We start from the raw sequence: 24,262 nt of genomic DNA, 5'->3' as shown, positions 1-24,262 counted from the left end.
TAACGTAATTTTATTATACAAACAGTTTGCTTAACTTGAAAAAAAAAACAAAACATAGTAACTCTTGTTCCAAAAAGACCTGAAGTAAACAAATAAAGTTAGTATTATAAATAGTAAAAGCTGTCAATTTGTTTATGAAACGCATTATCAACTACTTAAAAAAGATTCTGCTTATTTATCTCGAAACATGTCACTCCTTATCAATTTCTTGTGTCTTTTTTAGTTCTCTTAGATGAAATGTATCACAAAATAATACATACAGCGTTGGGCAAAACTATGGAACCAAGCGTTTTATGCCGAAACTATGTACCTTACGAAAAAACTAATTAGTACATCAATTACTTTAAAAGTGTGTTTTTAAGAATAATTTTTTTCCAAATCATTTTGGTTTTCGAGTTATTCAAAAAATTTTTTTTTTTCAAATGGCACCCTACTTATTAAAGATTATGCTCTAAAAATAACTTTTGTTTTAATAAGATTATTTTGAACTAGTGGTTTTTCTTAAATAAATTATTAAAATTGCATTCCGAGCTCATTACGAAGGTTTTTCGAACTTGGCTGAAGTTTTTGTATCCACGGACGTTTATATTTGCGAAAAATTTGACGAACCAATCTAGTGAATTAAAAGTATCTATGGATACAACCACTTCGGCCAAGTTCGAAAAATCTTCGTAATGAGTTCGGACCGTAATTTTAATAATTCATTAAAAAAAAAACTTTTATTAAAGTAGGTATTATTTTTGGAGCACAATCTTTTACCAAAAAAAATCGTCGTAGTAGGGTGCCTTCAAAAAATTTTTTTTGAATAACTCGAAAACCATAATCTCGAAAAAAAAAATTATTCTTAAAAACCGATCACATTTTTAATGTAGCTGATGGCATGTACTAATTAGTTTTTTCTTAAGGTACATAGTTTATGACTAAAACGCTTGGTTCCATACTTTTGCCCAACGCTGTATAACACATCAAGTGAACGGACAATACCTTTGCAGTGTCGGCAATACTCACCTGCAAGTTGTGATGTGAAGTAGAGGGTGGGTGCTGCCTAGGTGACCTCCTTGGAGGTGAGGCCGGTTGAGCATTCAGTTCAATGTGATGGCCAGAACGCGACAAGCGTCGGCGTTTACGGGACGGACTTTCACTTTTAATACTTTCTTCTCCTCCTTGTCTATAAAACTGCGGTGAGTGCTGCTGGAAGTGGACCGGGCTCACCCGAACTTCTGTAAAAACAGATACATTTTTTAAAAAACGTGTCAAATAAAAAACAAAAAAATAAAATTCTGTAAGAAATTTTGAAGACCAAAACACAAACAGGCACAAATTCTAAATCGATCACAGTTTTTGTAAATTTTGAAACGAAAATTGTGAGAGCAAAAGTCTCACCATTAATTTTCTCAACATTCTCCAATTCTTAGTCAGGAAGTAACGAAAACGCAAAATAATCATGAATAAGTGAGAAAGCAATAAATTAAATAAGAACGATAGACGTAAGAATTATTAAAAATGTGCTAATTCTGAAATTAAAGCAGCAGAAGAATTCAGAACTTTGAGCTGACTTCAAATATAATTTATAAAAAAATTAAACCCAATCTTCATAATACCTGCTGGTATTCTTTGCCGAATTTTCATTTAAATATCTGCACAAAAAGCTGTATTTACTTGCAGTCTGTCTATTAATAAAGACTGAATTGAATAAAAAAAAATTTAATTGTTAAAAGCAGTATCTTTTAAATTACGTATCTGTGAAAACGCTAAAAAAAATTGTTATCATTTCCAGCTTTCTACGCATGTTCTGTTTTTTCAAAAATTATATAATTTCCTTACACAAGTTTTAACTTATTAAAAGTGAAATAAAAGTACTAATTTGGACAAATAGGTCAGTAAATCGTAAAATGATGTTTTTTGTTATGAGCGTCTGAGATCAAAATCACACAGAGAATCATCAAATAAACGCTACAATATTATTTATGTGAGAAATCAATTAAAATTTAAAAATTCTCATACAAAAACAAATTTTTTATTCAATTCAGAAATTGTGACTTCAAAAATCTACAAAGCCACATTAATTCAAATTGTTTCATCTGAATGCATTAGGCAGCTCACTCGGAAATATTACGAGTATTTAGAGAGCAAAGCAAATAATAAAACCTTAAAATACAAGTAGTCTTTTTGCGTAAATATAAATTACAAAAATTTCGGCAAATAAACATAATACGTTAGAAAAATGGCTTTGGATGGTATACGAGGGCAAGGTGAAAAATTCTCGGCCTCACAATGAAAGACTTCGTTTTTTAATTCAAATATGCGTTTATTTTTTGTATAATCTTTATTGAGTTCAACGCACTTAGTGCATTGTGTTACTAATTTTTTAATCCCATCTCTGAAGTGATTTTCTAGTATGTCTGCAATCTGCAATCACCTCCTCATTCGAGTAATAATTTTTCCTAACCACATTTTTTTAAAATTTGTTGTTGGTGGAAGTCTGGGGAAGTCAAATCAAACGAATATAAAGAATGTTCTAATAATTCATGTTTAAAATCCCTCAATTTTCCCATTGCCAGAGCACCTTTGTGAGCAGGTGTATTGGACTCATGCGTCACCCTTTTGCACACAATTTTTTCGTGGTGCAAAATAAACTACACCTTTTTCTCAGATATCCCTATGACCTTAGCTATCTCATACACTTACATTCGCCGATCATCCAATACCAAATCGTTTTCCTCCGTGGTTACTGTTTTTGGTCGTCCTTTACAAAACTCATCATTTTGCGACCACGGTCGAATTCAGCTGGTCATTTTTGACAGTAGAATATGAAGAGGTTGACTCTTTATAAACTCCCACCAACTTTGTATAAATTTCTGTTAGCAATAAGCCCTCCAAAACAAAAAATTTAATGACGGCGAAATTCTCCATTTTATCCATTGTTCAAAATAGACATGAACCTTTACTTTAAAAAATGCTCAGAAAAAAAAACTATTTGTCAGATTAAGACGAAACTTAAGGGATGCTATTATGACACATGATGACTTGCTCCCGCATACATTTTTTATTGATAACAATGTAAATTCTGTGGTAGGCCGAAAATTTCTCACCTTGCCCTCGCATGTTTAAAAAGTTTAAAGACAAAATCTAGAACTGATTAGGTAAATTTGACTTCAAATTCTAATCATTATTTTTCTTCTCCATCTACTACAACAGATCGAAATAAATTAAAAATTCCAATTGTAGCTAGAGTTTGCGACCAGTTTGGAATATCAGACTAATTCAAAGCTTCATCATGTGAAATGTGTTAAAATTGTATTTTAGAATTCATTTTTAAAGCAAAATTGATTAAAGTAAAGAATGCTTTATGTAGAAAGACTAGAACGAGTACTGAATAAACTCATAGAAAAATAATGTCAAAACTCTAGTTTTAGTAATAAATTAATAAAAATGTAAACTTTGACGCCTGATGATTTAAAAGCACAACTTTTATGGTACTGCAGTATGCTTTTTTAAGAATCTGAGCATTAAAGTGAAAGACATTTTGCAGTCTGCTTTGAATAAGCGTCGTTTTAAGAAAAAATTGCAAGGAACAAAAAAGTTTCTAAATTGAATGAGCATTCAAATGTAAAGCTAAACTAATTTTGTGTTAAAAACTAATGAGACAATTTATTTCAAGAGGGCATCCACAGCCCCCTTTTGAGACGCTCTACATAAATACGAATTACGCTGTTATTGATTAAATATTTTTTAAGATATAAAAATAAACATCTTTCTTAGGAACTATTTTTAAAGGGCAATAAACTGAAAACTTTTTTTTTATAAAAATTACGTATCAATTAATTTTTAATTGTTAATTTGTGGTTAAACTATTTGCACTCGTTCGTGGGACATCGTGTATACTTTTAGATTGATTTAAATTTGACGTCAGAATTCGTACATCAGCTCGAGTTTCCATTTTTGAGCTTATGAAAAATGCGGAAAGTGCTAATATAAGCTCGAAAACTAGAGCTGCTTGGAAAAATCTGTTGGTGGTTTTGAAACTAGCGTTCAACAGTTACTTCACATCAGCAAAAAAATCTGAAGTAACGGAGAAGTATAAGCTGTTTCAAAACTATGTAAACGCCAATGACGTATTTTGCCAGTTTATTTTTTGAAGGGTACAAATTAAATGCACAGTATTTTATTTAAACCACAAATATTTTTGATCAGTAAAAATAAAAAATGCACAGTAAATAACAGCATCTCAAAACGAGAAATTGTAGAATTCCATATTTCGAGTTTTACGTTTTCGAGGAGTAGAGAATAGTTCGAGGAGTATGTTTCCATTTAGTTCGCTAGCTTAGCAAGCTAGCTACTGAACGTTTATTATTTAAACTGTGCAAACGAAAATTAAATACTGTGCATATACGATTTTTTACCGGGCAAATTTTAATAAAATACTGTGCGTGATCTACAAAGCGATCAAAGGACGAATGTCTGCGTAACTCAAGCCAAATGTCAAAAAAAAAAATTAAGCAAATTAAATTTTTGTTGGAATCGTTTTGCTTCATAGACACCAATTAGGGATCGTGTAGCGTTCGGGTGTTATTTATGTCACGAATTCACGGCATCTTTATGTTTGAGGTAATTTCAGTTTAAATTTTGATAACAAGCTGAATTAATACACAAGACTGGACACACGTGCTCAAGTGATACGCCTACTTGATAGAAGGACTTTCTGATCGCTTTGAACTTGTCATTTAAATTTTTTACTGTGCAAAAATTAATTAAATATTGATCATTTATTATTTTTTACTGATCAAAATCGAATTTATTACTGATCGCTTTATTTTTTTAATAAAGTTGATAAAAAAGTAAAATACTTATTAATGGATACATTTCTCATTGAAACTACAGCGTGTCTCAAAATTGGCGAATTCCGAGATCAGGTGCACTTTGAATTGCGATTTCATCAAATGCAGGCAAGTGTTTATTGCTATTTATGGTGTAAATGATTGTGAAAAATAGTAATGTAAAACAATTTCTCGAAAAATTAGCTTTATCTTGGAGTAAAAAAATCTTAAATTCTGGTAATTTCCGTCTGATTTTTAAGAAAAATTACGAAAATATAAAATTTATTTACTCTAAATAAAGCTATTTAAAAAAAAACACTGTATCTTTGTGGGGAAGCCCCCAATCTTATTTCTTTTTTTTATTTGGACTACTTAAGTGATTCGTCAATTTTGAGACAGCCTGTATAAATTACATTAGCTATTAATTTTTATGATGTGCATAAATAATTTATAACTTATTTTGAGAGAAAATGCGACGTTGGCGTTTACGTAGTTTTAAAACAGCTAATAAATGACTAAAAAAGCTGTGTGATTTTTTTTAATAAATGCTAATATGAGTTACCAATATCTAACTGCAACTGATAGAAAAAATCCTTTGGCTGTTTTGAAATCAGTATCCAACAGTCATTCAACAGTAAAAAAAATGAAGGCAACATAATGAAAAGTTAATGATTGAAAGTTGTGTAATGTTTTAAAAGAAATGTTAACTTATCTCAAAAACTACAGCTGATAGAAAAAAACTGGTAGCAGTTATAAAATCAGCGTCCAACAATTACTTAACAGCAAAAAACACCTTCAAGGATTTCCAGGGATGTACAGGGATGCATGGCATAATCGGAAGAAGTATGATTACGAAAAGAATGTAAAATGTAAAACACAAACGTCACATTTTTAGTCAATTGTCATTCATTTCCGACGCTAACTTGACACATACCTCGGCCATGCCTCCTCTGTGAATTAGAAAAATCCATCCTTTGATGTAAAACATCCGGCGGTGAATTATTCATAATGTTTGTTGAATTGTCACAGATATTTATATGGAGGGGCGGCGATATGTGGCGGCGGTCCCCCAAATTAGGCATGTGTCTTCTATCGCCCCCATTGTGGTAGTTTTGAACTGGGGCGTGTCGTCTTTCGGGGGCATTTGATAAGGGAATGTGGCGTCTGTCTTGGTGGGGGTGTCCTATAATTCAAGAGAGTGAATAATGCAATTACGCCAAAACTACAAACCAGCGGATTCATTGTTGTAGTGTATGTGGCTATTTCTCAAAACGGGGCTCAGTTGCGAGGGCACTTTGGGGTACCCGTGAACGTAGTTGGAGTCCTTAGGGCTAGTATTAGGGGGTACTGAGCATTCGCTGCAAAGCGTGGCTTTAAATAGAATAAATGCCTTAACGATTTTCAAGTCTTACCCTCGATTAAAGTTATTATCATATTCCCTGCTGTAATCTTTGGGATATCGGTTAGGCCACCGCTGGTGGCCGTGATTTGGTCGATTAGAGTGGTTATTTGTGTGCCTACTGAAGGACGAAGAGTTCCTCCGAGACTGGTTGTGGTTATTGGAATTCATTACACTAACAACTGAAACAAAACCATTCCTCATCTTCAATCAATCGCGAGACAATAAATGGGAAAACAACCTTGTAGCATATAATCACAATCACCATTGAGTGAGTAAGAGAGAATGAGTAATTTTACAAATTTGTAGTGTACTATTGATCCAATAGGGCACATTCACAATACACGTCCGTTAAATAAACTCAATTTGAGACAAACACAAATGCAACTTTTGCACGTTACGCCCCATCTCTAGTGCACATGAGTGGGAAATAATCACCAATTTTCACAAATATGTTCACAAGTATTGTGAAATCAGCTACGTACACCCTCCTAAGCTGTCACAACACCAACACAAACAAAGATAAGAGGTGGGGATGGCAGATTAAAAAATGTGAGCATTTACCAACAAAAACAACTCTATACTTACAAAATCGCACGGATACTACAAATTATGAACAATAATTTAACCAAACTATAACAGTTGCTGTAAAATTCTACAAAATCAACTGGCTAATTTATTTACACATCTGAGTTACAGTGTGGCCATGACGGCCATTGTCAGGGTGGTGAAACCTAAATGCACCAAGCCAAGTATAGGCGCCAAATTCAAAATCGACTGTAGTTCGGCTGGCCATCGCAGATGTCGCACACACGTGTAGTCAATTTTAGCGAAGCTACCTATATTATCGGCAGAAATTAACAGTGGATGACGCAATTTAAAAAGTAAATATTGCCATTGTGCAAATCGCCATTTTGTGCTTCGTTTGTTTGGTGTTCGCCTTCGGCTTTGTTTTATGTGATATTAGTACTGTTTTGTGTTTTTTTTTGTGTGTGTATTTTATTTTTGAACTTTTTTATTGAGGGAATATAAATTATAGTGTTAGGTACATCTAAATTGTGAGCAAAATGTAGAAAAATACTTATGTTTTTGTTTACAGGATTTTCAACTAGTTTTAGTATTTAGGATAATTATAGTTAGGATTATCATTAGGACAGCTAAGAGGTAAGGACTTATTTCAATTTTCACGCCGTATTCTAAATAATTGGTTGATATTAGGAAATCATGACGAACCGTAATTGTTGTGTTGTCCCTGGGTGCGAGAACAGGCAGAGGCCTATGTTCCGCTTCCCAAATCCTAAAAAAGGATTAGACAGGTGCCGGAAGTGGAAGGTTGCTGTGAACAACCCTAGCTTGGTGGACCACTCATATTACCATCTTTCCAGAAAATGGTAAATATACGGACTGTTTATAAGAGAGTGTAGGATCTCAGGTGGTTCTGGAATTTCAATTTGCCGCATTTAATTATTCTAATTCTATGAAATTTGTGAAAAGTACCAATTTTTATCCACTCAGGCAACTAATAAAACCAAATTTTGCATATACTATCATTGTTCGTTTATCGTGGTAAGAAGCGGCAAACTTTTAATACCTATAATAATAATAAAAATAATAATTTAATTAATACATTAATTCTGCATTGCCAAACGTCAGTTTACATAATACCGATTTGAAATTTGATATCAACTAATTGTTTTGTAAATTAGCTTTTTATTAACAATCACATAATACAGACTGATCGAGAAAAATTAAATCTTGACGATTATTTGACGTACAACCCCACAAGATTGTTGAATTATTCTCAACTGGAAGCGTAGTTCATTCGTATCCTTTAAAATTTAAATTCAGTATTGACAACAGATAGAATTTCGGGATCAGTCTGTATTAAAGGTGTACGTTTACATGTTTATAACAAATAACATCGTAGCCATCGTAGCTAAGGAAATGTTTTACATTCAATTGCATTAAATCTGTTTCAGCTATGTGTGTCACAAGCATTTTAGTGCACATGATTTTTATGAGGGCACCACCAAACTTAAACCAAATGCGGTACCATCTGTTGACTTGTCAACAAGTGAGATTATTACTTTTGTAGTATGATTTTACTCATAAAGTTTCGTTTTAGATGGGGAAGGTGGTAAGCGAACATCACCTTTGGACACAGAGCCTACCACTCCCTCAAAGGTGTCGGTCATCCCAGACTTTCTTACTCCGGAAAAAGAGGCATCGTGTTTATTGGAGCAGGCTGGGGTGTCTCCTAGGAAAAGAGTAACTCCATCAAAAGGAGACATTCCAGTAAAACGTAAGATTGTTTAATGCAAAACGCACATGTTTTAACGTTTTTTGGATTACAGGTGCCAAAATTTCCATGGAAAGTTTGGAGATGGCATCGGGATCTAAAGTGGTAGGGCCTGGGGTGGGGGGTGTTGGGCTAGGCTTTCTGGTTGAAGGTGTTGGTCTTTTACCGGAAACAGGTATTCTATTACTTCCTATTCTATTCTGTTTTATTTTCTTCTAGTAAATGGGAATATTTATCTAAAAAGTAGAATAAAATGTAGTGCATCAAAATCACTGCATGTCTGCTAATGGAAATAGATGTTGGTCTGCAGTTTAGTTAATGTAGTCAATCAAAGGTATTATAGGTTTTTTTAAATAAACAATTGTCAGTGTCAAAATCGGGTATAAATGTAATTTATATTGCTTAAAAAAGGAAAATTAAGAAATTTGATATACAACACATTACATAGTTGGGGTGAGCAATACACCTAGTTCATAACATTTCTTCAATTAAAGCCATACAACGAACATTTCAAGTCATTTCGAATATTTAGTGTAGTAATTAATCATTCTTTTCTTAATACCGTTACCTAACGATTAACGCATTTAACATTTTTTTTTCTACTTGAATAATCTTGCAGAATTTAATTAACAATTTGAACATTTTTGGCAGTGTGTGGTCTAATTAGTTGCATGTTAGTTGCATAGCAAAACTCTCAATGCATTGGTGTGTCCTTTTTCAAATTGAACATAGGGAAGAATGGGCATATTTAGCACTTTAATTTATGTAGTTATGTATTTTCAGTTTGTTCAGGTTTCTACTTCAGTGGTTTGTTTCATCGTAAGTGATTTTAAAATCTCGTCAACAGTGAAGTCTAAAATTTCTGCCACTTCTGGATTTGTTTTTTCAGGAAACTTAGTGCATGCTAAGTAGTAATTGTGTATACTTATTATTACTTGTTTAGCAGAAACAATTATTACTACTGCGTTTTGGTCCAGCGTTTCGACAATGTAAGTAATCTTTTACAATGTTGTAATTATAGTTAAATAAAAAAGCAGCATGAATAGTTAATAGCTATATTAGTTAGAATGTATCTTGGTTAGAATACTGAATAATCATGTAAATTTTTTGTAAAAGTAATTTAAAAAACTAAATAACCACTTTCAACAGATGAACCGCAACCAGGGCCTTCAGGAATGAGTCGCCAGTCCGGCCCTGTAGTTGAAGCTGGACCGTCTCACTTTTTGAGTAAGTTTCATATTGCTAAAGCGCTATTTTGCATGTTTGATATAATTTGTACATTTTTAATTTTATCATACATTGGTGAACTCATTTATGCTCTTGTTTAATACAGACTGATCCTGAAATACTGAGACTGTTAGCAACAAATTTGAAAGTATTTTTGTTTATAATTTGAAACACTGCAAACAGATTTGGTTATTTTAGACATTTATTTGACGTACAACCCCACAAGATTGTTAAATTGTTGTTAGCTGGAGGAGTACTCAATTAATATCTTTTAAAATTTGAATTCAGTATTGCCAACAAACTCAGTAATTCTGGATCAGTTTGTATATGTATTTATAATCATAATTGGATTATATTTGCTAGTATAGTACAGGAAATAAACTAATTATAAATGTTTTAGCGTACGACATTGAAAGCACTGAGACCGAGGAGGCTAGGCCTATAAAAACTCAAAGAGGTAAGTAACAATAATATGCTATTATATGCTATTAGTTATTATATTGTTTTTGTATTCGTTACAGAACATCTCCTTCCTACAGAAAGGAAGCATAAACGTAAGTTTAAGATTTAAGTGACTCGTAATCGTTTAATAAAATGTATTCTTGTAGCAATTTTATCCCAACTGGGAATTAAGAAAAAAAAAGTCGCTTTTAGCGAAGACGAAATGAAGCTGTACAGTTTGGCCAGATCATTAAGAAACCGCGTGAGAAAGTTGGAAAATGTTCGAAACCAATTAAAGGCGGCGAGAGATATAGCAAAAGATGAAGCAGTGCGGCATTTGATTGAGGAACTTACTCCTGTTCAGCAACGATTTTTAGAAAGTCAATTGAGAAATTATAAGTGTAAATCTAAGGCAAGAAGTTTTACGTTTGAGGACAAGGCTGACGCCATTGCTATTCACAAAAGCAGTCCTCGAACGTATAGACTTCTTTCTAAGATGTTTATACTACCGTCAGAACGCACACTGAAGGCAACTCTCGGTAAAGTTTCTATTCGACCGGGCATTTCAAATCATATGATTGAAGTTCTCAGTCGGCGAGTAGGCCCAAATGAGAAAGATCGTATTTGTGTCCTCATTTTTGATGAGATACAAATACAGCCTCATTTGGACTATTTGCCGCATGAGGACAGAGTCATAGGATTTGAGGATGACGGTACGACACGGACTGGAGAGGTTGCTGACCATGTTGCTGTCTTTATGATTCGTGGTGTTTACAGACGGTGGAAGCAACCTGTAGCTTTTGCCTTCTGTAAATCCGCGATGAAAGCCAGCAATATTGTTAGTTTCTACAAACAAATTGTTGCTGCAGCTACCGCGGTGGGGTTAAATATCGTTGCCTCCGTTTGCGACATGGGTAGCAACAACATCAAGGCAATCAACGCTCTATTAGATCATTCTAAAAGAGTGCGAGCTTCAGAAGATGATGTGGTTCAGGACAATGTGATCAGGGTTCCGCTTCCTGATAATCAATATCAGGAAGTGATTCCATTGTTTGACCCTCCTCATCTTTTGAAGGCATTCCGGAATGGTCTCTTAGAGCGTGATTGTCAGTTTACCTATGTTGTAAGGGGGCAACAAAAGCGGGGGGTTGCTAAGTGGGCATATATTCAGAGGGTGGTTAAAATTGATCGGGAAAAGAACAGGGTTTTCCGCCTGTTGCCAAAAATTTCGGCTCAACATGTGGACAAATTCAAAATTCGGAAAATGAAAGTAAAATTAGCGGCACAGGTGTTGAGCCAGCGAGTAGCTGCAGTGATAAATGAGTTTGCCAGACCAGAAACCGGGAGGTTACCACCGGATGCTTACTACACCGCAAAACTTTTGTTGGAGATAGACCAGATCTTCGACAGTGTCAACGGTGGCTTTGGAGGACAGTCTGAAAAGAAAAAACTGCGAAGAAGGGTAACCCAAAATAGTTCTCATTACAGGACGTGGGTAGAAGGGAAACGATTGTTTAGCAATATGGCATTCCTCCCAAAGAACGCTGAGGATCGCCCTCGTCCAAAGTGTTTGATGGGATGGCAGCGAACTCTTGAAGGGTTTTGTTTGATCAAAAATTCTTTGCAAAAGCTTGGTTTCACGCAATTTCCTGCGAGAGCGTTTAATCAAGATCCGCTGGAGAACTTTTTTGGCCAAATAAGACAATATGGAGTTCGTTACACGAATCCAACTTGCAAGGCATTCGTTCCCTTTTATAAGTCCTTGCTAATTAGAAATTTTTCGGCGTATCATTCTCGTGGTTCTAATTGTGAAGGAGACGATGATATCCTGCAGGTCACAATTAGAGATTTTCTTTCTGAGCCTCCAGAGCCAGTTGATCGCGACGGTAGTAGGGATCAGTGGCATCCACCACCACCAGTAGATGATGATAGTGATGATCTTGACGCATATGCTGTGGGTTATATTGGCGGATTTCTTGTTCATAAACTCTCTTTGGGGGAATATGAATGTGACATCTGTCAACGTAATTTACAGCATACTGGCGATCCAGATCCCCGTCATCATCGGCTGGTGGAAATGCTGGAATATGATAGTGAAGAGCACAGAAGGCTGAAATATATAAATGTGAATGTAATTCTGGTGTTACTTCACATTTATAGTCAGCTAAAGGTACTCGTACCGACAGTGCTTTTTCACAATCAAATTCTGGCAAGGATAGTCAGCCACCTAAGACAGTCTTTGGATTTTGATTTCGACAATTGTCCACATTCTGAAGCAATTAAAACTCAGCTTTTTGAGAAATTTGTAAAATTTTATATTTTTACATATCTCAAAAAGTTGAGTTTGATTGTTTCTGGAAAAGTGAATGACTTTGAGGTCGATAATCAAGATCCTTTGCAAAGAGAAATGCATATGTTATATTCGCGTTACAGGAGTCGCCATAGGCGTTCTTGAAGTACATAAAATGTATAAACGCGTGTATAACAAGTGCAGAGTACTCTTAGGAACCAGTGTAAAGGATCAGTTTGTATTTATTTTCAAATGAAATCTTATTCTTAAGGGTCCACTACAGGGCCAACAGTATTTTATTTTGTCTTTAACACTCACTGTTACATTTCGCACTCAATGCGTAATAATATTCAAAGAGCACCAATTTTTTCTTCAATTTCAGGATTTTTTTCTGAATTAAATAAAGTACTGATTGCATTTTAAAAGTCTTTCTCCTTTACAGCCTAGGTAGAAAAATGTATCCTGTAAATATGATTTAAAAATGTTACTTAAAATGGCTGTAAATCATTAGAGGAAAGTGGTTGAAATTCGACGCTTTTTAGCGTGGATAGTTTCCATCTTAAGATTAATTTGAAATAAATTCAAACTGATCCTTTTAAGGTTACCAACACTAGAGGTCGGATTTTTTAAGTATTTGGAAAACTCAGTTTTTATACATATTATTTTGCCTTATCGTTTACTGTATTTTTGATCTTAAAATAATCCGGCCAATAGTTACCATACTATAAAATCAGGCTCTTACAAAATTTTATTAATGTTATTTTTTTAACCTTTCTACGAGCTGCTTTCTCTTTTTTTTTTAATCAATCCGTCAAAATGTGTGTGTAACATGTATTTTGTGGGAACGTGCTTCTTCACATTTTACAATTTTACAACAATTTACATTGTTGGATATTATTTGAAGAATAAAATGTTGTGGTGTTCAGCTCCTCTTTGTGTAAATCGGTTCATTTATTCCACCTTGTGGATGATAAATCACTTGATATCACTTGTGGTTTAAAAATCTACTTGTGAAATAAAGCGTCCGATTTACACTCAAACTCGTTAAATAAATAATTATTATGATATAACATTTGAAAACATTTATTGTTAAAATCATGTTTATTTTTCAAATGCTTATTTTTGATCTTTCGAATATTTTATACAAATACTTTTTATTAATTTTACATCCCTTGATTATTTTACATTATACATATTTTCACACACTCAAAGCAGCACTGCCTGGGCAAGATAGTTTGAAGTAACCTTATGCTTATGCGGTTATATTTCTACAATTGGCTTTCTATTTATCTTTGTTTTGAGGGGTAAAAAATCTTTGATCAAATTACTGTTGAAATAACACACCCATACGAATTTCTAGTTTATTAATTTTTTAAATTTGTTTAATATTATTATTATTTTGGTTTAGTGATTTCACATTCTTTGTTTTTGGTTCTCTGTGGCACTAGTCGATGTGGGTTATAAATGTCTTTAATACTTTTGACTATTTCTCGCACTTGTATTCATTGTTTTTCTATTTTCATTTGCCTATAGCCTTTAATTTACTTTTAAAAATATATTTATTTGATTTATACACATTTTCTGACTTAATATTCGGTTTCATTTCAAATGATCTGGTTATATTAGTATTAATTTTTATTTATTCTCCGAGACAGTGTAAAAACTTTCGGTTTTTCTCTTGTGTAAGGAATTTTTGACAACTGTTTGGCATTTCTTAATACGAAACGTCAGACTATTTTTAATAGATTTAAAGCAATTTTAAACTTCGTTGGGTCTAATTTAAAGAATAAAAAGTTTTTTGTATTCAACTCCTTTTCGTGGAAATCGATCCATTTATTTCACCTCGTGGATGATAAACCACTCGTGAAATAAAGCGGTCATTTTACACTCAAACTCTGAATAAATAACTTACATTATTTTTCTTAGTGGAAAAAAGTATAATATTGATGTCGATATAACCTGTACAAAATAATTGAGCTTTTGCGTAACAAATATTGTCAGTAGGGTTCAGTTGGTGTATTCTTGTTTCACAAAAATCAAATGTTTGTGACCTATTTTACTTTAATTTTGACATTGTTAGTGTGGTAATATTAGCTATTTCAAAACTATGAAAACGCCAATGTTGCATTTTACCAAATTTTTTTAAATAAGGTTGATAAAAGTGTAAAATAGTTCTTAATGATTAGATCTCACATTGAAAGTATAAATTACATTAGCTATTATACTTTTGCAGTGCACGAATAATTTATAACACCTAATTTTGAGAGAAAATGCGACCTTGGCGTTTTTATAGTTTTGAAACAGCTAATAGAATTGTTTAGAGTTTTGTAATTGTGTATAAATAATTTTATGGATTAACCATCAGTTTATAGTTATCGTATCGTGTATATTGGACTAGTGATAATAAATTTTTATTACAAGTTTATTGTCTTTATTTATTCTCATATTTTATTTTTCGTATTCTTTGTAAATATTCAGCAACAATAGTTGTCTAACATCAGAAAGTGTTATTAGCAACTATTGTTGTGAATGTTTACAAACAATACGAAAAATGCAATCAAACTTTTAAAAGCAAAATAACTACGGGCAATTCAAATCGCCCGCGATAACACTTAGTACGCGCTGGCCACAATAGATGTGCTAGTGACACTTTCGCTCTATCGGAACAAGGACAGATGCGTTTCTGTAAAACTGTTATTCTGTGGCCATTGTTTGGGGATAAAACGAAAAACCCTAAAATGTTGCTGGTTTGTTTACAATTTATTATTTGTTGGGATTGAATTTGCAAATGTAAAATTTAGAGGACGTATGGTGTCATTGCTTGATCACGGTTGTATTATCGGAATTCATTAGTGGTACGTAATTTTATATAACTAAGAGTTAAAATAAGAAAAGTCATTATTGGATATTTATACCTTCAACAGCACCTTCTTTGCTCCCTCAAGATCGTAAACACTTTATTATTATTAAAGACACTGTGTACACCAACTTATGTTGGTAACTTTAATCACGAATATACAGGATGATCAAGAATGAATTCAGTTAGCAACAGAATAACACTTTCTCATTCAACTGTTTGCAACACTGCAACACGATTGTTTGACAGCTACTTGATTGTAGTGTTCTGTTTCTGTTTTTAGAATATGACTGTTTTACAGAAACAACAGCAATTAGTTTTATGTTTGACAAATAAAATAATGTGTTAACAAAAACAAAAGAAATACCTAACTTCAACTCACATATGAGCCGTTTCAAAACTATAAAAACGCCAACGTTGCATTTTCTCTCATTAGCTGTTATAAAATATTCATGCACTTCAAAAAATTAACAGCTAATGTAATTTATACTTTCAATGAGAGATCTAATCATTAATAACTATTTTACAATTTTATCAATCTTAAAAAAAAATTGGTAAAATGCGACGTTGGGGTTTTTATGGTCTTGAAACAGCTGATACTCTGCATATTTTTGTTTCTTAATGAATGTCTGGCGGCGTCTTGAATAACAGGGTGTTAAGGAATGGGTTAGCAATATTTTATATGTGAATTTGACATGTTCAGACGAATTAAAAACTCTTACATCTTTTCTTACATCTTACATCTTTTCCAAAAAAATGCATTGAGTAAATGCTTTTACTTCAAATTTTGCAAGTATATAAATGCTCTAAATTGTATGAGTAAAAGTGTGAGTATAACATATTGATCGAGTATTTACTTCATTGTCAAAGTTTTACTCAAAACAAAATGAATAAAAAAGTAAATGCTTTTTTCATTCAGCATTTATTTCAAAAGTGTTGATACTAATCAGCCCGAGCGTCACTTTTTAAAAGTAACACCTCAAACTCGAAACGATGGTGGCTAAGGGTAAGAAAAACTTATAAACAACCTCGCGAACACTTAGGAATAGATTTTAAGACTTTATATCGGTTTGAACGAAAACATCTTCATTTCCCTAATGGAAATTTATTGAATAATTATTTGTTGCTTTGTTTTATATAATGTTGTAACTATTTGGTGGATGGATGAAGATTTTGCCGGAGATGATGAGGAAAATAACACTAACAATAATGATATATATTTAAGAACAGGCTGAATTTTGATAATAATTTTTTTGGAAGGGGTCAGATTATACGATACGACATTTTATATGTTCTTGAGTAGCAACAATTGTAATCGAAAGAAATAACATCCCTTTTAAAAATTATAACCAGAAAACTTTACTATAATGATTTATTTTGAAAGCAGATTCTCCAAAAAATTTAAGTATTTACTACGAAGTAAAAGCAAGGGCAAATGCTTTTACTTTTTACTTCAACTATTTGCTTTTACTTGTACTCCGAGTATTTGCTTTTACTTTATACTCATTAAGTTTTAAGTAAATACTTCAACTTTATTTAGCCCTTTGAGAATGTTTTAAAATTATAGCCAGCATGTTAATTTGTGTGGGAGATTCGAACCCCAATTCTGGCATAAATTTCTTGTTTCTTTTTTGTAAAATTATAATATAATTATAAAACGATTTGGTGCCGAGACAAAGCGCCCTCATTTTTACTCTGCCGTACTATTACTTTGGGCTCAGAAAATTCCTGCCATTTTGTATTTTGTTTCGTCTCCTAAGTTATAGTCCTCTGTAGTAAAAAACCGAATGCGTGTATTTTTGGTTGCATGTAGAGCAAAACCAAGGGGCAAATTGGAAAACGGGATTCTAGGATCCTGGGGTGTGTCTTGGGTTCAGGGAATTAGAGAACAGCTTGTAGATAAGCAAATTTAACAACTGAAGGCTATGCCGAAGGTGGTTACGGTACTCTGGTTTTGGCATGAACTGATGACCATGACTATAATAATAGGAAATTCCATCACAAGACCATAACACCGTACCTGTAGCAAATAGTACCCCAAATTTAGGGGAAAACCCTGAAAACCAATGATCTCAAAATAACAAAAAAAAATGATAATGGAGTTCAGTCCTGTTGCACAAAGTTCGATTTCTCAAGTAATTGATGTAAACGTCATAAAATGTTTTCCGTTCCTCCTTGTTCTAGAAAGTGACCGTCAATGGTGGGGACGTGAAGACTAGCGGCTAGCCCCTGCCGGTCTACAAATGTTCGCTCAGTCGAAATGTTGCGAGCGAGGTCGGAACAGTACGAACGGAGACCATAACGGACTTCTCATTTCAGCTGGGCATATTGGAATAGTGGTTTTTATGGAAATATGTTGCGCGTGGCTGGGGCTTCGCCCCAGTTAACTAAAAGGAAACAAACCCCACGACCAATTAAACTCGAAAACGTGGAACTCGAAACGTGGAATAGTGTTTTTTTATGGAGCTAGGGTGGCGTACAGTTCATAAACATAAACACTATTCCACGTTTCGAGTTCCACGTTTTCGAGTTTAATTGGTCGTGGGGTTTGTTTCCTTTTAGTTAACTGGGGCGAAGCCCCAGCCACGCGCAACATATTTCCATAAAAACCACTATTCCAATATGCCCAGCTGAAATGAGAAGTCCGTTATGGTCTCCGTTCGTACTGTTCCGACCTCGCTCGCAACATTTCGACTGAGCGAACATTTGTAGACCGGCAGGGGCTAGCCGCTAGTGACGTGAAGTATTTCCCAAAGGTGTGTATTAAGCAAGGACAACCATAGCATCCATCTCTGTTCGTCTCATTTGTCCTCTCGAATTCAACCAATCACAAAGCTCCCAAATGTCTATCGATTGACGCAGTCGTGTGACGCACTACCTTCGTGTAAAATAATCGGAAATATGTGTTGTTTTGATAGAATAGGAGAAGGAGAAAGGCAAGTTGAGCCAAGGTGTTTGTGAAAACGGTGGAAAAATTGGCAATTTGGTGCGAAATTTACGTAAAAAAGTTGTTGATTGTTTTGGAAGTTGACATCAGTAGTGTGAGTTGAAAAGGCGTCCGAAATCGTGCCATCTGTTCGAAGACGGGCCTCCTTTGTTCGGTGCAATCGCGTCCATTTTGTGAAAGCTGCAGCAGGAGCAAAATTGCGCCGTTTCCAACTCTGTGATAATCAAACGAGGACTTCATGTTCATTTTACGTTGCAAAGACTCAACGGTGCAAAAGTGTGTCGTCAGTGCGATGGCGAGGAAGAATTCGGATGGGGGCCCCCGCAGCCGCGCCAAGACGAGTCCCGTTAGGGGCTCCGCCACCTCCCCCACGACGGTAATTTATTTTGTTTAAAGATTCATCACATTGTGTAGAGACCACGTTAGTTAGCAACTTGTACAACAACTTTATTTTATATGATAGTACTAAAAACGCTTATTACAGCAGCGAAAACAGTTTCTCTGTATCTGCTCTCTAACTCAAGTTATTCCAATTTAAAGTTCGAAGTGTCGAACATTTGGTCCAATTTTAAGATCAAACACACTATTCAGAAATGGTTGTCCATCAAGTCACCTATGAAATTTGAACGTAATGTGCCGCTTAATTTAAATTGTGAATGCCGTTAAAGTGACAGATTCCTTAAAATATTGCAGCGACTTCGAATCTAAAATCACGGAAACATAAAACACAAATCAGGAAAAACCCTATACTTGAAACAACTTTGCCAAAAATGGAAAAGCTGATTCAAAGATTTGACAAAGATGAAACTATTTGCTGTTTCAAAACTATAAAAACGCCAACGTCGCATTTTCTTTTAAACTAGGTTGTTATAAATTATTTATGCACTTCAAAAAATAATAGCTAATGTAATTTATAGTTTCAATGGGAGATCTAATCATTAATAACTATTTTACAATTTTATCAATATTATTTAAATAAATAATTTGGTATATTGCGACGTTGGCGTTTTTATAGTTTTGAAACAGCTAATACAATAGTTATTTCGACAAAACAGCACGTTGAACTGGAATTCTATAGTCGACTTGATGAACAACCATTTTTGAACACATTGTAATTTTTGATTTTATAAGTGACACTGACAGTTAAGTAAATAAATTTCGAACTAAAAGAAGTCGAGAAGCCTGCGCCTGCAAAATGCCACCAAGAATACGTATTCCTATAGGAACACGATTACAAATTTTGAAAAATTAGTCTTCTCTAGTTTGTTCACCCTTTCAAAAAAATCTCAACGTTTTTGGGTAGTTAGTGATTAAGATAGAGAGATTAGGATGATATTCATTCCGTTTCTTGATGGAACACTTGACAACTGTTTCTAAAAAATAGTAATTTATGACTATTAATCAGACAATGATTAGTTTGACAACTACTGTCATGGGTTTCTAAAAATTAAGTAATTAAGATGTGAATTTTTTGTATCTAGTGTTTTGTGAAATTTGGATATTTTGGTGCGTACATCCGACGCAGACCTCGTAAAGTTACGTGAAACACCCTGTATAATTCTTAATTTTTTATTTTGTGGAAGATGTGTGAAAAATGTCCAAATATCTGTCAGCTGTTTGGCGGTTAAGAAGGTTTGGCGATAAGATATGAGTATTCTGTGTAAACAGTAAATTTACAGGAGTCGTTCAAAACGGCACATAAATCTACCCGCTGAATTATGGAATTGCGACTTCTTGTAGATCAAAAAGACATGCACCACTGTTGTAAATTTATTATTTGTATCTTATTTTTAAGGAAAATTAATTAAATTTGTAGTCTTTTAATGTATACAAGTCGACATTATATTTCTGGATCAAGTTGGCTCCAGAAACAAAACGGTTCATTTGCGATTAGAGGTTTATTGGCAGAATTTGTCTCATTGATCTCTAGAACATCCTAAAGTTTGGCAACATCTTTTTGAACCCCTCTGTATATTGGTTTTTCCAGTAGTAACTTTTTTTACTTTATGTTTAAAGACATAAACATTTGACGAACATTTGATTTCCTGTGATAATTTATTTAAAAAAATACAACAGTTGTAATAATTTATAATTTTCTGATATAATGCAGTTTATTTGTTATGAAAAGTTTGTTATATCTGGTAATATAAGCTTCTATCCCTAGAATTTTTAAATTTGATCTATTTTTGAATTGTATTTTTTTCAATCGCAGTTTAAAAATTTTTTGTGTTTATATGTATATGACTGTGGAAAATAATAATGTAAAACAATTTCTTGAAAAATCAGCTTTATTTTGGAGTAAAGAAACTTAAATTTTTGTAATTTACCGTTTCATTTTTAAGAAAAATTTGAAAAACAACGTTTTTTTATTGGTAATCCATTTTGTTATTTAAAGCACACAGCAGAGTGAAATCCAACTTTAAAAAACGTACGTTTTTTTAAGTGTCCATGGCAACAACAATAACACAAGAAACGTGAAGATAAATGGCAACTTTTTAATGATTTTTTGTTATAATGACAATCAATTCCATGACAACGGAAGGTATACTGATCTCACATTACAATATTTTCAATTTTTTCAGTGTTAATATTTACGATTTCAAAATGTACCAATAAAAAAAATAACGTAAAGTATTCATGGATAAGTGGTTTTAAAACACTTGCTCTATGTCGAACACTCCGGACATGCTGTCGTGCTCGAAAAATCGTACGTGTTATATTTTAATATATTATTTTCCTCTTATTAGAAAACGACTCCACACACAATAAATATGGTTTCACGTTTGAAAAAATTGTTTGACAATTTGGTGACTGATATTTTATCTCTGAAATTGCATGGTTTAAAAGCCAAAATCGAATAAAATGTTGTTCTACACTAGCGTATAAATAAAGTTTCTGTTTAACTTGCTGTTAGTAACGCGTACTTTGGGCGGTTAGCTAGATAACAATTCGTTAAACACAAACAAAATTGACATCTTTTGAATTTTTCCAGTATATGCGTTGTCTTGGGACGTATGGAGTAACCACTTACAGAAGCACAACGCCAGTCATAACATACATTTCATCACTTGATATGTTATCGACAAAATTTTATTGATTAGCGTGCTGGTTAGTCAAATCAACGAAAAGTTTGATAAATGAAGAATTAAAAAATTGTAGAAAGAGTTTTATGGGTGTTAAAAAGTTAAAAATTATAAAACATTATACACCGCTGGAAAATTGTCCCCTAGGTGTTATTTTGTCAAATTTTTATCACTGAGGCCCCCTCTTATTTGTAAAAATTATGAAAGGGGTAAATTTTCAACATGTGTCTCTTCAACATCTGTATGCTGATTTTCTTTTTCAGAATCATTAACGATAATATCGGGGTTAGCATTAGGGAAAAATAATAATAATGAGGTATTAGATTGTATTACCTCAAAACTCGTTTGCATAAGTTTTCGTCTAAACCCCACATAAGAGGTATTGGAAGTTCTAATAATGATAGCCATACATACAACCATAATCTGTTATGTCCTGATCAATGAAAACATTTGCCACCTAATGTTAACAAATAGAATATGAAAACATATGTTTTCTGTACTGTGTTCTTTTAAAAGGATAGAAGGGGTATGTAGATTAAAGGTCAATAATGGACTTTTTTTTCAAATTGCTGGGACACCCTGCATATCTACAAAATCAAAATCAATATTATAATCACCACATATTCACATTTTATAAAAAATTTCTAGGATAATTGTTGTCTCCTTTATGGCACTAGAAGGAGGCCGATACAATTATTAGTCTACTTATGGCAACATTGAAATTTAAATATTGTTAATCACTTTTAGGTAGGGGCCGGTCACTACGCAGGCTGCAAGTGGACCGAACCGCCGCTGCCGTCAGCACTGCCCCCGCCGCCCCAGCACTGGATGCAGGCGCCGCCATCGTCGCGTGTGCTGCCCTTCCGGCAGCCCCCAAAGCCCGAGCAACACGACATCGAGAATCAGCTCAAGGTGCTGCTCAAGGTGCAAGCTTGACCACCTGAGATCGCTGCAGCAAATCGAGGCAGGTGCCACCACCTCAAGAGACATTTCATATCTTTATATAGAAATTTACGACGAGTGAACTATTGAGGACTATTCAAAACTAATTTTAAGTCTGTTGGGAGCGAGTGAACACGACAATACTAAATTACGGTTATTTTTATTACGCCTACTACAATGGTCCTGATGATTTCGTGTACCTATGTATAACAGATTGTCCTGTTCAGCCGCATTGTGATACACAATCACTACACACAAATCCAGTGATTGTACACTAGCATGTAGACATATACTATAGTTTAAACATTTACTTAAGTCTATTTCTGAATGTGATTTTTTTCAACTGTTGAAAGAAGAGAAATTTGAGTTTGTATTTGTGATTGTGAGCAGTGCTCAATAAGTGTCACGATATATGTTTAGTTTCTAATACTCTGCAGTAACAAAGTAGCATCCAAACTCTAGTCGAATGCATCAAGCGAAATTATAACGTCCATCCCCACCCATGGCATTTTAAACCAATGGGATGACTGAACACGGGATCAACGTTACAATACCTACTGATGCACACAAAGCTTTAAGCAACTGTAGATATGTATATGGAGAATTTTCAACAAGTCAATTTTAAATTATCAGTATGGGACACAGTACAAATCACTTGGATGCTATTTTGCTATAACCCCAGATTTTTAACATCTTAAGAAAACGTCAATTCAGACGTGTATTTTTGTTAAAACGCAGTACAAATGTGTAATCACGATTAAATTTAAGCTGTAAGATGTACAATTCAACACCACAATCATGACCGAGTAATTTTCACCCCTTCGTTGTTGAATTGTTCGTCACCATCATTCAATGTTGTTTGAGGCAAGAAAGATGCTCTCAAGTCTTCCAAACTGCCTGAATAACAAACAAATTGCAGTGATGTGCAATATACTGTAAATTATCTAAGTTTTATTTTGGTGATATATAACGATTTTTTTATGTATTAGAGATTCTATTTTTATTTTGTATATTTCGAAATGATGTTTTGTTGGATGCACAAAATTCATACGAAATTTGTTAATTTCTATTTTACCTACTGAGGGGTATTTAGGATCTCTAAAGTTAAGATTTATGTTAAGTTTTAATTAGGGAATCTCAGATCTCATACGTTCACTTTTAAAGAAAAAAGAGTCATCAATTATTAGCAATATGTATTTTAACAAAAATCATGTACGTATATCTCATCTCCATCCTACAATCTGTGATACCTCGTTCCTGTCCCACAATAAAAAATCCCATTTTACCGAAACTTTCCAGATTGATTACCTTTCCCATCCTTGTATTCCTTCCATTCCCGGGGTTCAACCCCACCAATTTTTTCGCACAAATGAAAAAGGTTCACACAAGTAAAATGATTAAACTTCAAAATTGAAGTTTTCTGGGCAGTTTGTAATGTACAAATTAATGTGTTTTTTTCAGAAAATAGGAATCGGTCTTCAATTATTATAACATAAAATTAATTACAGGTGGATCAACATTTTTTAATAGCAAACATCGACTTGAAGACGAATACGTTAAACTCCAACAATCACAGTCAAAGTAAGTATGTTTAGATTAAATTTAAATTTAACAATATTTATTTTAAGCATTCACACCAATTTGAATCAGGCACTAAGTTCTTTTAGGATATTAATTCCTGTTTTTCATGTTTGTCATTGAAAACAATCTGTATTAATTTGATACACTAGTCTAGATTGCAAACGTAGGAATTTAATTTATTTAATTAACATCATAAGGTTCACTTTTGCTGGTTAATGATGATGACTGAATAATAGTCATTGAAAGATAAAATTATTGCGCATCAAATGTTTCTAAAAATAAGAACGAAAATAATATGTTTTTACTGGTATCTGCAATACTTTTTAAAAGTTTATCAGGTTTTTATTATTTTATCCACAATCACATTATAATTATATGA

General features: G+C 33.5%; 2 protein-coding genes across 4 annotated transcripts in view; one reads left to right on the top strand and one right to left on the bottom strand.

The window, feature by feature from the left end:
- mura (murashka) overlaps positions 1 to 15,544 on the bottom strand; it is a 31,004-nt gene extending 15,460 nt beyond the window's left edge. Inside the window, exons 1-5 of one of the 3 annotated variants that reach the window (XM_064356016.1) lie at positions 15,389 to 15,544; positions 6,230 to 6,398; positions 6,048 to 6,175; positions 5,752 to 6,000; positions 1,009 to 1,220 (exon numbers count right to left, since the gene is read on the bottom strand). In XM_064356016.1, the coding sequence (XP_064212086.1) occupies positions 1,009 to 1,220; positions 5,752 to 6,000; positions 6,048 to 6,175; positions 6,230 to 6,387 (747 nt within the window). In that variant the 5' untranslated portion in view covers positions 6,388 to 6,398; positions 15,389 to 15,544. Of the gene's footprint in view, positions 1 to 1,008; positions 1,221 to 5,751; positions 6,001 to 6,047; positions 6,176 to 6,229; positions 6,399 to 6,457; positions 6,735 to 6,804; positions 6,942 to 15,388 lie in introns of those variants that run through there. The other 2 variants (XM_064356015.1, XM_064356014.1) reach the window with 2 other exon arrangements.
- Positions 15,545 to 18,096: 2,552 nt separating this feature from the next.
- Positions 18,097 to 23,658, top strand: aqz (aaquetzalli). Its single transcript, XM_064356017.1, has 2 exons — positions 18,097 to 18,653; positions 22,108 to 23,658. The coding sequence occupies exons 1-2, from the start codon at positions 18,516 to 18,518 to the stop codon at positions 22,294 to 22,296; spliced, it is 327 nt and encodes a 108-aa protein (XP_064212087.1). The 5' UTR covers positions 18,097 to 18,515; the 3' UTR covers positions 22,297 to 23,658.
- The last annotated feature ends 604 nt before the right edge of the window (positions 23,659 to 24,262 follow it).

The sequence above is a fragment of the Tribolium castaneum genome, chromosome 4 (assembly GCF_031307605.1).
Source record: "Tribolium castaneum strain GA2 chromosome 4, icTriCast1.1, whole genome shotgun sequence".
NCBI lineage: Eukaryota > Metazoa > Arthropoda > Insecta > Coleoptera > Tenebrionidae > Tribolium > Tribolium castaneum.
The sequence above is the reverse complement of the archived record's forward strand: the minus strand, read 5'-3'. Positions and strand labels throughout refer to the sequence as shown.